Source organism: Lissotriton vulgaris, chromosome 1_1 (assembly GCF_964263255.1).
Source record: "Lissotriton vulgaris chromosome 1_1, aLisVul1.2, whole genome shotgun sequence".
Taxonomy (NCBI): domain Eukaryota; kingdom Metazoa; phylum Chordata; class Amphibia; order Caudata; family Salamandridae; genus Lissotriton; species Lissotriton vulgaris.
In genome coordinates, this window is record NC_141685.1 from 204,857,658 (window position 1) to 204,872,336 (window position 14,679).

General features: G+C 50.2%; 1 protein-coding gene across 1 annotated transcript; it reads left to right on the top strand.

Moving 5' to 3' along the window:
* Positions 1-13,741: 13,741 nt before the first annotated feature.
* On the top strand, positions 13,742-14,404 carry TMEM125 (transmembrane protein 125). Its single transcript, XM_086952184.1, has one exon. The coding sequence runs from the start codon at positions 13,742-13,744 to the stop codon at positions 14,402-14,404; it is 663 nt and encodes a 220-aa protein (XP_086808310.1).
* Positions 14,405-14,679: the final 275 nt, after the last annotated feature.

Here is a 14,679-nt window from a genome sequence, read left to right on the forward strand (position 1 = left end):
CGTGCGCACTCTATTAACAAGCATTTGCAATGCAATAGGTCTCGCATTTTTGGGAGTTTAAGCTATTGGCATTGTAAGTGACAATGCCTTATATTTATGTTTTTAAAACCAAAATATAAAAAAAGGCATTGTCATTTACAATGGCAATAGCTCAAACTCTCGCAAATGCGAGACCTATTGCATTGCAAATGCTTGTTGCTTTTAGGCAATATATCACTTTAAGATTTGAAATTGCGTATCTCCGGTTCCACTTATTGGATATTTGTTGTTCTAGTATCATTTTATTTATTAAGATGAACTCTAATTTTGTAAATTGGTTTGGGATTTTTCTTGTGTTGAGTTTTCACTTTAATATTGTTTGAGCCCTGCATATATACTATACACATTACCTCTAAGTTAACTTTTGTGACAAGCTACCAGATGGTTATACACATGTTAATTTAGTGACTTTTGTGATTTACTTGACAAGGATTGTGGTTGTTGTCTGAGTGGGGCATGCACCCCATCAACCAATAATCACATTTTTCACAGGTGGCATTACAGTGATGTAGTGGCCTCTATGTAGAGGTAGGCCAATGTAATGATAGTGCATGTGTAACATACAATTATAAATTAAAGCTATTTGGGTGGGTTCAGTCTGGTATCATATCGACACGTTTCTGCACTTTTGTTGAGTTCTGGTTGTCTAGGTCTGTAGACCTAGCAGTCTGTTAGTGTTTCAGGGGGCGCCGTATCAGTAATAGAGGCTATATCAAAACTACTTACTTGAGCTCCACACTGCCAGTCTGAAGAAGAGGGTTGGTTTTCTAGAGTATGGATAGCTGATACTTGATGCCTTTGACCACTAAGATCTTTTGAGGCACAAACGTTAAGTCTCTGTCAGATAACTCCAAGAAGTTAGTAACAGGATTGATATCTGTACTAGTGCAAGAAACTGGTAGTGAAATATGCTTGAGAAATTGAGGGTGATTCATAAGTGATCTAAACACATTTGTTGTTGCAGTGCTTTGTGTAAACATTAAGGTGAGCATGTTGCCTTCTGAGCTTGTTACTCGACTTACTACGTGGCTGAATGTTTTAACTCGCGTTTTCAAGTGGTTACATGTCTGACTATTCTATACAGGAATATTGTTGTTCATTAAGTTCACAGCAAAAATAAGGACGGTCAAAAAATCTTGGAAAAAAGAGTATATTTGATGCGCATCAGAATGGAATTGCCCCGTTCAGTGGACAATGCGCAGTTGGCGTTCTTCAAAAGGCACAGTGCCCTCTGTGCCCACTCCAGTATTTTTCGCCAGGATTCAATGGAACCTGACTGTCCTTAGTCTGGACTGCCAGGTTCAGGATTTTACTAAGGGGACCAAAGATATCGAGCACTATGTTCTGGCATTCGCGCCAGGCTCTATCCAGTCCTCTCCGAGGATCCTTAACCTTTTCGATGCATCCGACGTCACGGTGGGCTTGTGCGTCGGACCGCCGGGGGCCGTCTGAACTGCGCGAACGTAATTTTTTCCATACCGCAGCGGAATGTCTGCCGCAGCGAAACGGGTAAAAAATGTCTTAAGGAAAGTGGCCATGTTTGGATCGAGTTCTGGTGTGTCTACCACTTTACACAGAAGAGACAGCCGCGTGCAATCAGAGAGCAACGTGCTACACACTTCCTGCTCAAAGCCCTGTCGCAAGATGTCTTGCAAATAATCTGCCACCTCCGTACATGGCACCCATTCCGTGGAGTGAGGGTGAACAGTCTCCTTTGGATCAAACCACATATTTTTTTTTGAGGGGGGGACCATCAGGTCTCACATTTCGTTTCCATTTGGTGGCAGGTTCAAAGTCCTCCTGAGGAGCCTCCTTATCTGATAGCGACTCTGAGGACGATGTAGAGGTGTCCACCATCCTGAGGAGCCTCCTTATCTGACAGTGACTCTGAGGAAGATGTAGAGGTGTCCACCATCCTGAGGAGCCTCCTTATCTGATAGCGACTCTGAGGACGATGTAGAGGGGTCCACCATACGATGTAGAGGGGTCCACCATCCTGAGGAGCCTCCTTATCTGATAGCGACTCTGAGGACGATGTAGAGGTGTCCACCATCCTGAGGAGCCTCCTTATCTGACAGTGACTCTGGGGAAGATGTAGAGGTGTCCACCATCCTGAGGAGCCTCCTTATCTGATAGCGACTCTGAGGACGATGTAGAGGGGTTCACCATCCTGAGGAGCCTCCTTATCTGATAGCGACTCTCAGGACGATGCAGAGGGGTCCACCATCCTGAGGAGCCTCCTTATCTGATTGCGAATCTGAGGACGATGTAGAGGTGTCCACCATCCTGAGGAGCCTCCTTATCTGATAGCAACTCGGAGGACTATGTAGAGGGGTCCACCATCCTGAGGAGCCTCCTTATCTGACAGTGACTCTGAGGACGATGTAGAGGTGTCCACCATCCTGAGGAGCCTCCTTACTGATAGCGACTCTGAGGACGATGTAGAGGTGTCCACCATCCTGAGGAGCCTCCTTATCTGACAGTGACTCTGAGGACGATGTAGAGGGGTCCACCATACGATGTAGAGGGGTCCACCATCCTGAGGAGCCTCCTTACTGATAGCGAATCTGAGGACGATGTAGAGGTGTCCACCATCCTGAGGAGCCTCCTTATCTGATAGCGACTCTGAGGACGATGTAGAGGGGTCCACCATCCTGAGGAGCCTCCTTATCTGATAGCGACTCTGAGGACGATGTAGAGGGGTCCACCATCCTGAGGAGCCTCCTTATCTGACAGTGACTCTGAGGAAGATGTAGAGGTGTCCACCATACGATGTAGAGGGGTCCACCATCCTGTCAAGTCAAGTCAAGTCATAACATTTATATAGCGCACTACATACCCAGAGGGTTTCAAGGCGCTTAGGGAGGGGAGGTGGATTATTTGTCAAATATCCACGTTTTAAGCTGCTTTCTGAACGCTAGGTGATTCTGGGTGAGGCGAAGGTAAGCGGGGAGTGAGTTCCATGTTTTGGCAGCCAGGTATGAGAAGGATCTGCCTCCCATGGTGGTCTTGTTGATGCGAGGTACCGTGGCGAAGGCTTGGCTGGAAGAGCGAAAGGAGCCTCCTTATCTGATAGCGACTCTGAGGACGATGTAGAGGTGTCCACCATCCTGAGGAGCCTCCTTATCTGATAGCGACTCAGAGGACGATGTAGAGGGGTCCACCATCCTGAGGAGCCTCCTTATCTGATAGCGACTCTGAGGACGATGTAGAGGTGTCCACCATCCTGAGGAGCCTCCTTATCTGATAGCGACTCAGAGGACGATGTAGAGGGGTCCACCATCCTGAGGAGCCTCCTTATCTGATAGCGACTCTGAGGACGATGTAGAGGGGTCCACCATCCTGAGGAGCCTCCTTATCTGATAGCGACTCAGAGGACGATGTAGAGGGGTCCACCATCCTGAGGAGCCTCCTTATCTGACAGTGACTCTGAGGAAGATGTAGAGGTGTCCACCATCCTGAGGAGCCTCCTTATCTGATAGCAACTCTTAGGACGATATAGAGGGGTCCACCATCCTGAGGAGCCTCCTTATCTGATAGCGACTCTGAGGACGATGTAGAGGGGTCCACCATCCTGAGGAGCCTCCTTATCTGATAGCGAATCTGAGGACGATGTAGAGGTGTCCACCATCCTGAGCAGCCTCCTTATCTGATAGCGACTCTGAGGACGATGTAGAGGGGTCCACCATCCTGAGGAGCCTCCTTATCTGATAGCGACTCTGAGGACGATGTAGAGGTGTCCACCATCCTGAGGAGCCTCCTTATCTGATAGCGACTCTGATGACGATGTAGAGGGGTCCACATCCTGAGGAGCCTCCTTATCTGATAGCGAATCTGAGGACGATGTAGAGGGGTCCACCATCCTGAGGAGCCTCCTTATCTGATAGCGAATCTGAGGACGATGTAGAGGGGTCCACCATCCTGAGGAGCCTCCTTATCTGATAGCGACTCTGAGGACGATGTAGAGGGGTCCACCATCCTGAGGAGCCTCCTTATCTGATAGCGACTCTGAGGACGATGTAGAGGGGTCCACCATCCTGAGGAGCCTCCTTATCTGATAGCGTCTCTGAGGACGATGTAGAGGTGTCCACCATACGATGTAGAGGTGTCCACCTTCCTGAGGAGCCTCCTTATCTGATAGCGAATCTGAGGACGATGTAGAGGGGTCCACCATCCTGAGGAGCCTCCTTATCTGATAGCGACTCTGAGGACGATGTAGAGGGGTCCACCATCCTGAGGAGCCTCCTTATCTGACAGTGACTCTGAGGAAGATGTAGAGGTGTCCACCATACGATGTAGAGGGGTCCACCATCCTGAGGAGCCTCCTTATCTGATAGCGACTCTGAGGACGATGTAGAGGGGTCCACCATCCTGAGGAGCCTCCTTATCTGATAGCGAATCTGAGGACGATGTAGAGGGGTCCACCATCCTGAGGAGCCTCCTTATCTGATAGCGACTCTGAGGACGATGTAGAGGGGTCCACCATCCTGAGGAGCCTCCTTATCTGATAGCGTCTCTGAGGACGATGTAGAGGTGTCCACCATACGATGTAGAGGTGTCCACCATCCTGAGGAGCCTCCTTATCTGATAGCGAATCTGAGGACGATGTAGAGGGGTCCACCAACCTGAGGAGCCTCCTTATCTGATAGCGACTCTGAGGACGATGTAGAGGGGTCCACCATCCTGAGGAGCCTCCTTATCTGATAGCGACTCTGAGGACGATGTAGAGGGGTCCACCATCCTGAGGAGCCTCCTTATCTGATAGCGACTCTGAGGACGATGTAGAGGGGTCCACCATCCTGAGGAGCCTCCTTATCTGATAGCGACTCTGAGGACGATGTAGAGGGGTCCACCATGTCGGTGGAGCTTTGAGTAACACCCAGAGGGTTAAAAAAATGAGTACTTGTATATTTGTGGTCACACAGGAGTGAATGTGGGAATTGTGAAAGGCAGAAATGGACTGGCCATAGCGGGCACCGGGCATTTCCCCAGTAGGCCGCTGGGTGGGGGCCAGTTTTGGGCCCCTGGGGGCCGTTATTGTTACCGGGGGTCGGCAATATCAGCCCCCTGTAACAAAATCGTCAGAAACAGGCACTCGCAAACTGCTCAGCTGCACTCCCCCTCACACCAGGGGGGCTAGGGGGGAGGGGGGCTGAGCAGTTTGCCAGGGCCAGTTTGTGTTCCCAGTCCGGCCCTGGTGAAAGTACCACGGTCAAAGCCCACCTTGTGCCGCACCAAATCCTGTTTGGCATGACCCCCTGCTGTACTGTCGAACTCACGCCGACCATAGCGTGCCAGGGGTTGGGTGAAGAGCCGCAAAGCCTTTATCAAGGATCTATTCACAGACTCCCGAACTTGAGTGTCATGTGCCTCTACTAAACGCTCTTCACTGTCTTGTTCATATGAGACTTCTGCATACTCCAGATAGTCCATGGTCGCTTTCACTGAGGGTTTTGGAGAGGTTAAAGGGGGCAAAACGAACCCTATATTATTGCCCAAAAGATGCATTTTAGGTAGTGGTGGGAGGCACTTAGCTCTGTTTCGGAAGAGCCCTGGTCTCACTTTTTTCGCCCCGGATGTGGAGGGGCAGAGATGCACTCGCTACGTGCAGAGCAATGAACCGATTAGTAATTATTTCCTACCCTATTATGCCTCACCGCGCATGCGCGTGCAGCCCCCCAATACGCATGCACGTGCTTCCTTCTCTTCCCGTCCCGCGCACCGCTGCGCACCAAACACCGATGACACAACACTACTGAGAGTAACAACTAAACAGCACCAACAACGTCACAGCGCGTACTAAAACGGAGAAATGGACTCGGCTCAGCTGCTGCAGCAGCAAAGAACGAGGAAGGGCTTTCTCGTCACTGTGTCCTTTACCCCACGCGGTGGACTGTGATTGGTGGAGAGAAGCAGGGGCTAGCCTTCTGAGTTATGAAGTTGAAAGTTTTGTTGGCTGCTGTGATGCTTCAGTAAAGAAAGAGAAGCAAATCCTGGCCTCCGTTCCTGACATGGCATAGAGTGGTGGCATGCTGAGGAGGGTGAGGTTGGCAGACTGCGCACTTTGGAAAGTGTGTGTCGTCGAACCAGTTTCCCAACTTCGCACACCTCCATTGAGGGTCAAGTCTCGTTTTCTCACATATATATAGGTATTATGTTTGCACGAGTTCACCTTTTTCATACCTTTGCTCAGCTCCCGAGGATAGTGACGTGTTCAGATGAACTAGGGGAAGCGTGGGTGACTCTGCCCCTTTGTGCAGCTCTCACTGCAGCGCCCTCTTCACAAGGGCTCTGTTCACCGGCTGCGGTCTCACTGCGCACAGGGCTCACTTGTTTGCTTACATTAATCATTCCTTTCCCACTAATGCTGGAGAACAAGGGAGTGTTTGTGCCTCACAGCTCCTGGTGTGTGTGCCTGGCACCGAAGGAAAGTGATCTGCGGTTGTCCATTGTCAGGGTTACGACACTCTTTCCGGTTCCTGGTTCCTGCCCCTGGTGCCACCGCATACACTGCCCCACTGAGGTTCGGAGCACCCTCAGCCTCACCCCCACCTGTGTGTGAGTCCCCGTACAACCTCTCTAGCAGACATTCATCTGAACCCCAGTTTATTACTGCCTCTGACCAGGGTCGGCCCGGGCACCCCTAAAAAAACTTGGCCCACATTCACGTATTTCACCCTTTTGTAAAACAGCATTTGGCTAGTCTCATTGGGTTCGTCTTTCGGAAATGTTTGATAAATTACATATTTTAAAGCTCACAGAGCCATACACATTGGTGAAAGCTAGAAGCACTGGCTTTTGGCTGGTAGAGTGAGGTGAAGTGGCCGAAACGCCACAACTCCTGATGCAGACTCTTAAATCTTGGCAAACAGAAGATTCTTTTTTATTGAAGGGTTCAATTCCCCCCTCGGCGGCTCTTGGACTCAATCTCCCCGGACCTTATGTCTCGCCTCGGTGCCTAGTCTAATCATGGGTCCCACTCTGTGACTCTGGGCAATAGCTTGCTTAATCTCCACAACGGCCCCAACAGTGCTAGGATGCCCGGCTTCACCTTGGGGGTGCCCAGGAGTGGACATCTCACAGGAAAGCCAGGAAGGGTTCCACAGCGGTATGAATACAGCGCTACGGGACCTCTGGGTAGAAGGCGCTATATAAATACAAAAACATTTACATAGCAGGGAAGGGGTAAAGTAATGTACAAAGCTGCTGCTGATGATAATGGCCCAACGGGTGCATAACCTGCTCCCAGCCAGGCACCTCAGTTTAACAGCACAGCAGGGAAGTGAGCGTCTGTCCCGGCCCCATGGGAGCCAAGCTAAACTCTGCAGGGGCAAGAATACTGACCGAGCGACACTGCTGCAAGCTACCCCCTCTGATGCCTGTTCCACATTACAGTGGCTGGGCTGGGAAGAGGCAGTAAGGCACTGTGGACTGGTTGATTGAGCTAACAAAAACCGGCTACAGGTGACCCCTAGGCACCGGCCCATCGGCCGATGCCCGACTGCCCGCCTTCCCAATGCGATGCTGCCTCTGACTGAGGTCGCCCTTCAGTTACTAGGTCAGTCACCCCCAGTGAGGCTTGCACTGGTCACCCCCCTTCTCATCCGCCGAGCACCAACACCCTCTGCATACGGTGATCTGAGTCATGTTTGTACAGAGGCCCATCTCCCTTCTCCCCTACCTAGGAAAGATTTTGGAGACCTACGTCACGCGCTGTCTGAGTGCCTTTATCGAGAGCTCTTCCTTTTTAGATCCCCAGCGGGCCGGTTTCCGCCCACTTCATTCCAATGAGGCGGTCATCGTGGCTGTTATGGACACTTTAAGAAAAGGTGCTGATAATAACATCTCTCAAGCCCTTGTCCTGTTGGACTTGTCGGCGGCTTTTGACACGGTCGATCATGCTATACTGATCGACCGTGTCAACAATGCCGGCATTCAGGGCGTAGCTCTCGACTGGGTCAGATCTTTCCTGGACAAGCGATCCCAGGCCGTACACTTGTCTTCTTTTTCTGCTTCTTATTCTCCCCTCTCCTGCGGAGTCCCTCAGGGCTCCGCCCTATCCCCTTTGCTTTTTAATTTGTATATGCAGCCCCTAATAGTCTCCCTTCGCAAATCCTCTGCCACAATTTTCAACTATGCGGATGATTTGCATCTAATATTCCCCATTGACACTTCCCTTTCCTCCCGTACTAGTTTTCAAACCACCATGCTAGACATCTCAGAATGGATGTCTCACAGCCAGCTCAAATTAAACCCCACCAAGACTGAGCTTGTGCTGGTGGGTGGGTCTGCCAACCCATGGAATGACAGCTTTTGGCCCCTATCACTTGGGATTCCTCCTCGTCCTGTCAATTCTGTGAAGAGTCTTGGCGTAGTCATCTCTGGTGATTTATCTATGAGGCTTCAGATTAGTGCTGTAACATCATCCTGCTTCTTCCACCTGCGTAGGATATGCAAAATCAGTAGATTCCTCACCAGAGATGCACTTATCCATTGTCATCATGGCTCTTGTAATGTCTAGAATTGACTTTGCTAACACTCTGTACGCAGGAATTCCCGCTTACCACCTTCACAGGCTGCAGCTGGTGCAAAACCAGGCTGCTCGCCTAGTATACCATCAGCCTAAACATCAGCACGTCTCGCAGCTATTGGGGAGCCTGCATTGGCTCCCGGTGGCCAAACGTTGCACTTTTAAACTTGGCTGTACGATATTCAAAGCCCTCTCTAACCTTGCGCCTGCCTTCATTTCCTCTAGTTTGAAGCGATATACACCCACTAGAGATCTTCGCTCCATCTCACATAACCTTCTGCTTACCCCAAAAATCAAACGTAAAAAACATGGTGGCCTTTGCTTTTCTTTTCTGGCCCCCAAACTTTGGAACTCCCTCCCGCCCTCCTTCCGTCACTGCCCCACCTACGACTGCTTCCGTAGAACACTGAAGACGTTTCTTTTTCAGTTAGCATTCGAGTAAACCCCTGCCCTTGCCCTCTGCATTTGTTATGAGCGCCATGAAACCGTTCCGGTGAACGTGCGCGGTATAAAATATTTTAACATAACATAACATAACAGAGCCACTGAAATTATGCGATTGTGCAGCGAGTTTTCCATAATTATACATTTGCTGCATTTTCCACATAATCCATCATCTGCTGCATAATATGATGATTTTGACCCAAAAAAGTGTTTCTTGCTCAAACTGTTCAAAAGTTACGAAAAATGCAACAACATGTGTAGTCGTACAATGGAAGGCCCTTTGCGAAGCTTGACTGGTCACCTTGCTGTTGCTTATTGTTATATTTGGGTGTTAACTGGTACTAATGAGGTGCACCCAATTCCAAGGCAGTGTTAACAAGTGTAAAAAGCCCAAAGTAATGAAGTAATACTATTAAAATATGTGCCGCATTACGCCGCATAATTTGCCTTTTCTTGATGCATATGTACTCAACCCTGCCACATAGTTTGACCCTCCCCTGCTGCAGAATTCCAGTGACCCTGGTCATGCAGGACCACCGCTCTTGGAAGGAGTTTGACTGGTGCCTGTTGCTTAAATCCTCAAGCCTGTTAGAAACCTTAAGTTCTTTTTCCCCAAATGGCCTCTCAGAATTATTTCTTGGCGGCCCTTGGATGTTCTGTGTATACAGGAGCTTTGTCTTGGTTGCACCTGCTTTTGTGCGTCAGCGAGTAGAGTCTCTGAGAACTTCCTCAATCCACCATTTTTGATTATTTTGAAGGTGTTTATTTTGCATGTAATAGTTTCCGGGTGTGTCATTGAGAACCCTACAATGCTGGCTTGTGGAGCTTCCTGGAAGGACGCCATGTTGATTAATCAGTGGCGGCTTCTCCGCTAAGGCAGAAGCGCATCACCCACCTGCTCCTTGAGCAGTGCAAAAGAAAAAGGAAATGATAATAACAAGAAGTCATTATAATTGTATCTTACTTTGCTGTAGCCAGGTCGGACGGGGCGGGGCTGGCTCGTTGCAGAGGGCGCCGGAGTGGTTTGCGCTCCCTCCCTACGTGCGTATGGCGGCTTGACCGGCCCTAACCTTCATACACACTTGGCATGTTCTCCACGTGGCTTTGTTGCATAGCACCTTGGAGAACATGCCAAGCCTCCCCAGGCACTGCCTGAGAGACTAAACAGGGCGCTCAGACCAATCACAATGCTGCTCAGGCAACGTCGTTATTGGCTGGGAGAGTATGGAAGCTTGAGGTCTTCTGGTGCTGCCAGTAGATGGAAGCGAGGCATGCAGTGGTGGGAGAGGTGTGCGGCTGCGGCGTCACAGAGGTAAGTTTATTTTATTTTTATTTTTTCACCCGCCACCCTCAATCAGAGGCAGCCGCCACTGTGATTGATCACTCAACACCACAGGGATTCTTGGAAATTCTACACTCAAGGCCTTGCTGTTCAATCATGGACACTTCAAGGCAGCATCCATTGCCGACACAGCTGGATTTGGATGGACAGTGGTGGAAAGGACTGGCAGAAGAAGGGTACCCGCTTGGCGTGGCATAGCTGCGGGCACGGAAGGCAGAAGGAGCAATGCTGTGCTAGGGGACGCCGAGCCACCAAGACTGATAAAAGGAAGGGGTTTGCCTCCTGGAGTCAGAGTGGCGGAGGAGCGGATCCAGGACCACTTTAGATGATCTAGGAGGCTGCCCGAGTGCGGATACAGGGGACCTTCAGGCTCCGCGCTGGATCCACGGGCTTCCCTGAATGCGAACTGAACTCTGCAACATGTCAGAGGGCAACTGCTGGTGACGATGAGGGTTCCGTGGAGGTGCTCTGATGGCCGGTCACCTGGACATGACTACCCAGGAGACAGCTGACTCCGTCCACAGCCCCTGGGTTGGTACTTTGGGGTGAGGCCTGAGAAGTATCCCCGGCTCGTGGCAAGGTGTCTGTCTTATGAAGGACAATGTTCCTCTTGGGGCCAGACCGAGGCTGATTTGCAAATGGCTGGTTCCTGGCTGAGGTAGCATGGTGGACAAAAAATGATGGATTTGAATGCAGCCAGAGTAATTATCAGTGGCTGAGATTAATCCAAGCATTCCAGCCATGACAGTTTTATATTCCTCAGTGGAAAGGACACTGAGCAGTGAAAGAAGAGTGTGGGTAGGTCTTTGAATGGGGGCCGGGGTCTGATCAAGGTCGGGGAAGTCTGGCTCATGAGAGGGGGGTGTAGGCTGCAGAAAAAGAGGTGGTTGGTGCGTCTTATGGTGGGTGGGAACAGGTGCTGGAAGTGGTCAATGGAGCCTTCTGCACACTCTGCTCTGTTGCTAAAGGGAGGTATCACTGGACCAGGAATATCTGGAGCAAGTATATGGGTCATTAATGGGAATGTTGATGCTGCTGTGAGTAAGGGATGGGGTTAAGAGGTTGGCACTGGAAGACGCCATCTTTGTAGGTCTAGTAGAGCTGTTGATTGACAGCTTGAACCTGGGGGTTTCTGACCCTGGGTGTGGTCCAGATGATGATGTAGATCTGATGATGCTGAGGTGGGGGTGAAGCTAGAGGGAGGCTCCTAAGTATATCGCGGCACGGCTGCAGCTGATTGGATTACAGCATTCTTGCCTGAAGACTAGAAAGGTACTCCTGGGGACACAGGAAGTAAGGAGCAAAACAGCACAGAACGGGCTTTGGGTGGTCCTGAGAGTCATAAGCAAATCTACTACAAGTTCTTAAAGTATGTACCGCGTGCATGCGTTGTCTTTGTCAGATGTCATGAACAACTTTACTATAAAGAAATATTTCCATATCGAATGGTCTTGCTTCTTCGTTCGTACTATATCCTACATTCAATAGTCTTATTCTCTATACTCACCAAAAAGGTGGTCTTCATGTCACATATAAGATGTTCTTGCCCATTCGTATTCCCCCATCCACTGCAATGTGGCTCTCATATTCCATATCAGATGGCTCATTCCTCATAGAGGATGGTTTCACTCCTTTCTACTCACCATGAAGGTGGCTTTCACATCCCATATAAGATAGGGGGTTGGTGGAACTCTCAATTTCACTCCGCGGAATTCGTGGAAGTGATATAAAACCTCTGCAAGATTCCACGGAGCTCCGCGAGTGGGCAAAATCGGCATGCCAGGCTGATTTTTAGCACCGGCAGCTTGTTTCTTGCGGCAAAATCAGAGGGAATAGCACCACGCAGCGCACCAGTCGGCTCTACTTCTTTGCTTCAGTTCGAGTCGTTTTTCTCACTGTGAGCAGCAACTTCCTCACCGCGAATGGTTGGGACTACCCACACCACCTGTGTTGAAAAAATCACGGAAGGTGCCGTCCTATCACACGAAAATCGTGCACGGGGATGCCAAATTTCACTTGCACTCACCAACTTAATGTTGGTGAGCTGCACACGAAAAAAACGTCACCATGTGGCAGTTGGCAGAGTTTTGCCTGAACTCCGCGTTGCAAGCATAAAGCGGAGACGCAAAACTCAGCAAACTCCGCCGGCGGAGTGAAATTTATCACCCACCCCTTTATAAGTTAATCTTGTATTCCACACTTATCCTGCCAGAGGATCGTCATAACCCTATTGGGATAGCTCACTCCTCATATCCCATATAGGTTGTTCCCATTTCTCATATTCCATATCGAATGGTCTCAGTTTTGTACACACCATATCCCACATTCAAAAGTCTCATATTTTATACTACCACCACGGTAGTCTTCATATCTTGTGTGAGATACTATTGCTACTTTACGTTCCCCATATTCCCCGCAGGACGGTTCTCATATCCCATATGGGATGGATCACACCTCATAGTCCATATACGATGATCTCACTCGTCGTAGCCCATATAGGTTGGTCACATTCCTCTTAGCAGACATAGGATGGTCGCGTTCCATTATATATACCATAAAGGATGCTTTTTCCCCATTTGAATTCCCCATATTCTATGCTAAGATCAAAGCAAACACATATAGAAAGGTCTCAGGATTTGTATTCCCAGATACCCACTTATGTTGTCCTCAGCATCATCAATACCTGAGTTCAGTATACAAAATACAGCTCTGTATGTATATATGCATTTATATAGTGTAAAGCTAGTTGCGAGGCTGCCTAGCGCTGTACAAAGGCCTCTGGCTTCATCTAATGCTGTCTTGTTTTCTGCACTTTCAGGTGACGTGGAAGAGAAGAGGCCAATAATTCTCTGTGGAGACTGTGATTTCGCAATCCTCATAGGACCATTCATAACATACGTCGTCAAAGAGGCCTATGGTGTCTGGGAACTGACGATCTCGACCACGCTATCCTCATCACATGACGCTGGGTCGCCACAGGAGCTGCGGGGCCTGCGACCATTGGGATGCCTCGCTAAGTCTCTGCTGGAGTCACAGGGTCTGCAACCACTAGGACACGTCGCTAGGTCTCTACAGGAGTCATACAGTCTGCAAACGCTGAGACGCGTTGCTAGGTCTCCTCAGGAGTTACAGAGTCTGGAACTACTGGGACGCGTTGCTAAATCTCTACCGGAGTCTCACAGGATCTGCAACCACTAGGACGTGGTGCTAAGTCTCTACAAGAGTGACAGGATCTGCAACCACTAGGACAGACATGGAGGCCCCACGCTGCACCACAACTACAGCAGTGATGGCCCTGAGGGGTCAGGTAGGCTGCCATCCAGAGGTCCTCCTTCTGTGACGTGGCTACTGTATCTTGCACCCATCCTTCTTCAGGTGGAGACAGAATGGAAAGGATGGAGGAGGCTTCTCCACCCAGAGTCCCCTTCGATCCACACCGTATGGAGCGGAACATCCTGGATGAGCACATTGAACTGTGGTGGGCCCGGGAGCCCAGGAAGTCCATCCTGTGCTACAGTGTAGCCGTACTCGTCATCCTGCTCTGCGGAGTGGGAGGGATTCTGCTTGTGGACAGCACCAGCAGTCGCTCCAGTGAGTGGCGGTTGGCGGTGGGCAGCACGCTGTGCATCCTGTCCCTCCTCATCCTGATGAAGCAGCTGCTCAGCTCCGCTGTCCAGGACATGAACTGCATCAGTAGCCGGGATCAGATTGACGCGCTGAAGAGTGGCGGCTTCTCTGATTCCATTGTCCTTCTGATCAGCGCCATAATCCTCCTGGTGTGTGGGATCATCCTGGTTGTGTTGGACAACTCTTCCTCCCAGGTTGGCGAAAGACGCCCCTTGACCACCAAGTTCAGCGTAGGCGTGGCACTGGCCACCCTTGGCTCGCTGCTCTTCCTCGCCGTGCTGGTGTACTTGTTGGTTAACTTCTTCTGTCCCCTTAGCACTAGGGGTATTAACAGGGGCAACATAGGGGTGTTCACCATTTCAGGCAGGCTGGCAGAGAACCGGCGAAGAGAGACCTCATCCAGCATGGCAAACCTGCTCTGAGGAACCAGAGGCAACGGAAACTGGACCATGTTGTCATTTGCCAGTCCCACCTGCACTTGGCCACACTGCTCTGAGGACCCAGAGGCAACCGGAACTGGACCACTCTGTCATTGGCCAGCCCAGTCTCCACTGAGCCAACCTACTCTGAGGACCAAGAGGCAACCAGAACTGGACCACTCTGTCATTGGCCAGCCCAGTGTCCACTGGGCCAATCTGCTCTGAGGACACAGAGGCGACCGGAACTGGACCACTCTGTCATTGGCCAGCCCATCTGC

Bases quoted from the DNA above. Each gene is read 5' to 3' on its own strand.
- TMEM125 (XM_086952184.1), top strand. From the start codon at position 13,742: ATGGAAAGGATGGAGGAGGCTTCTCCACCCAGAGTCCCCTTCGATCCA.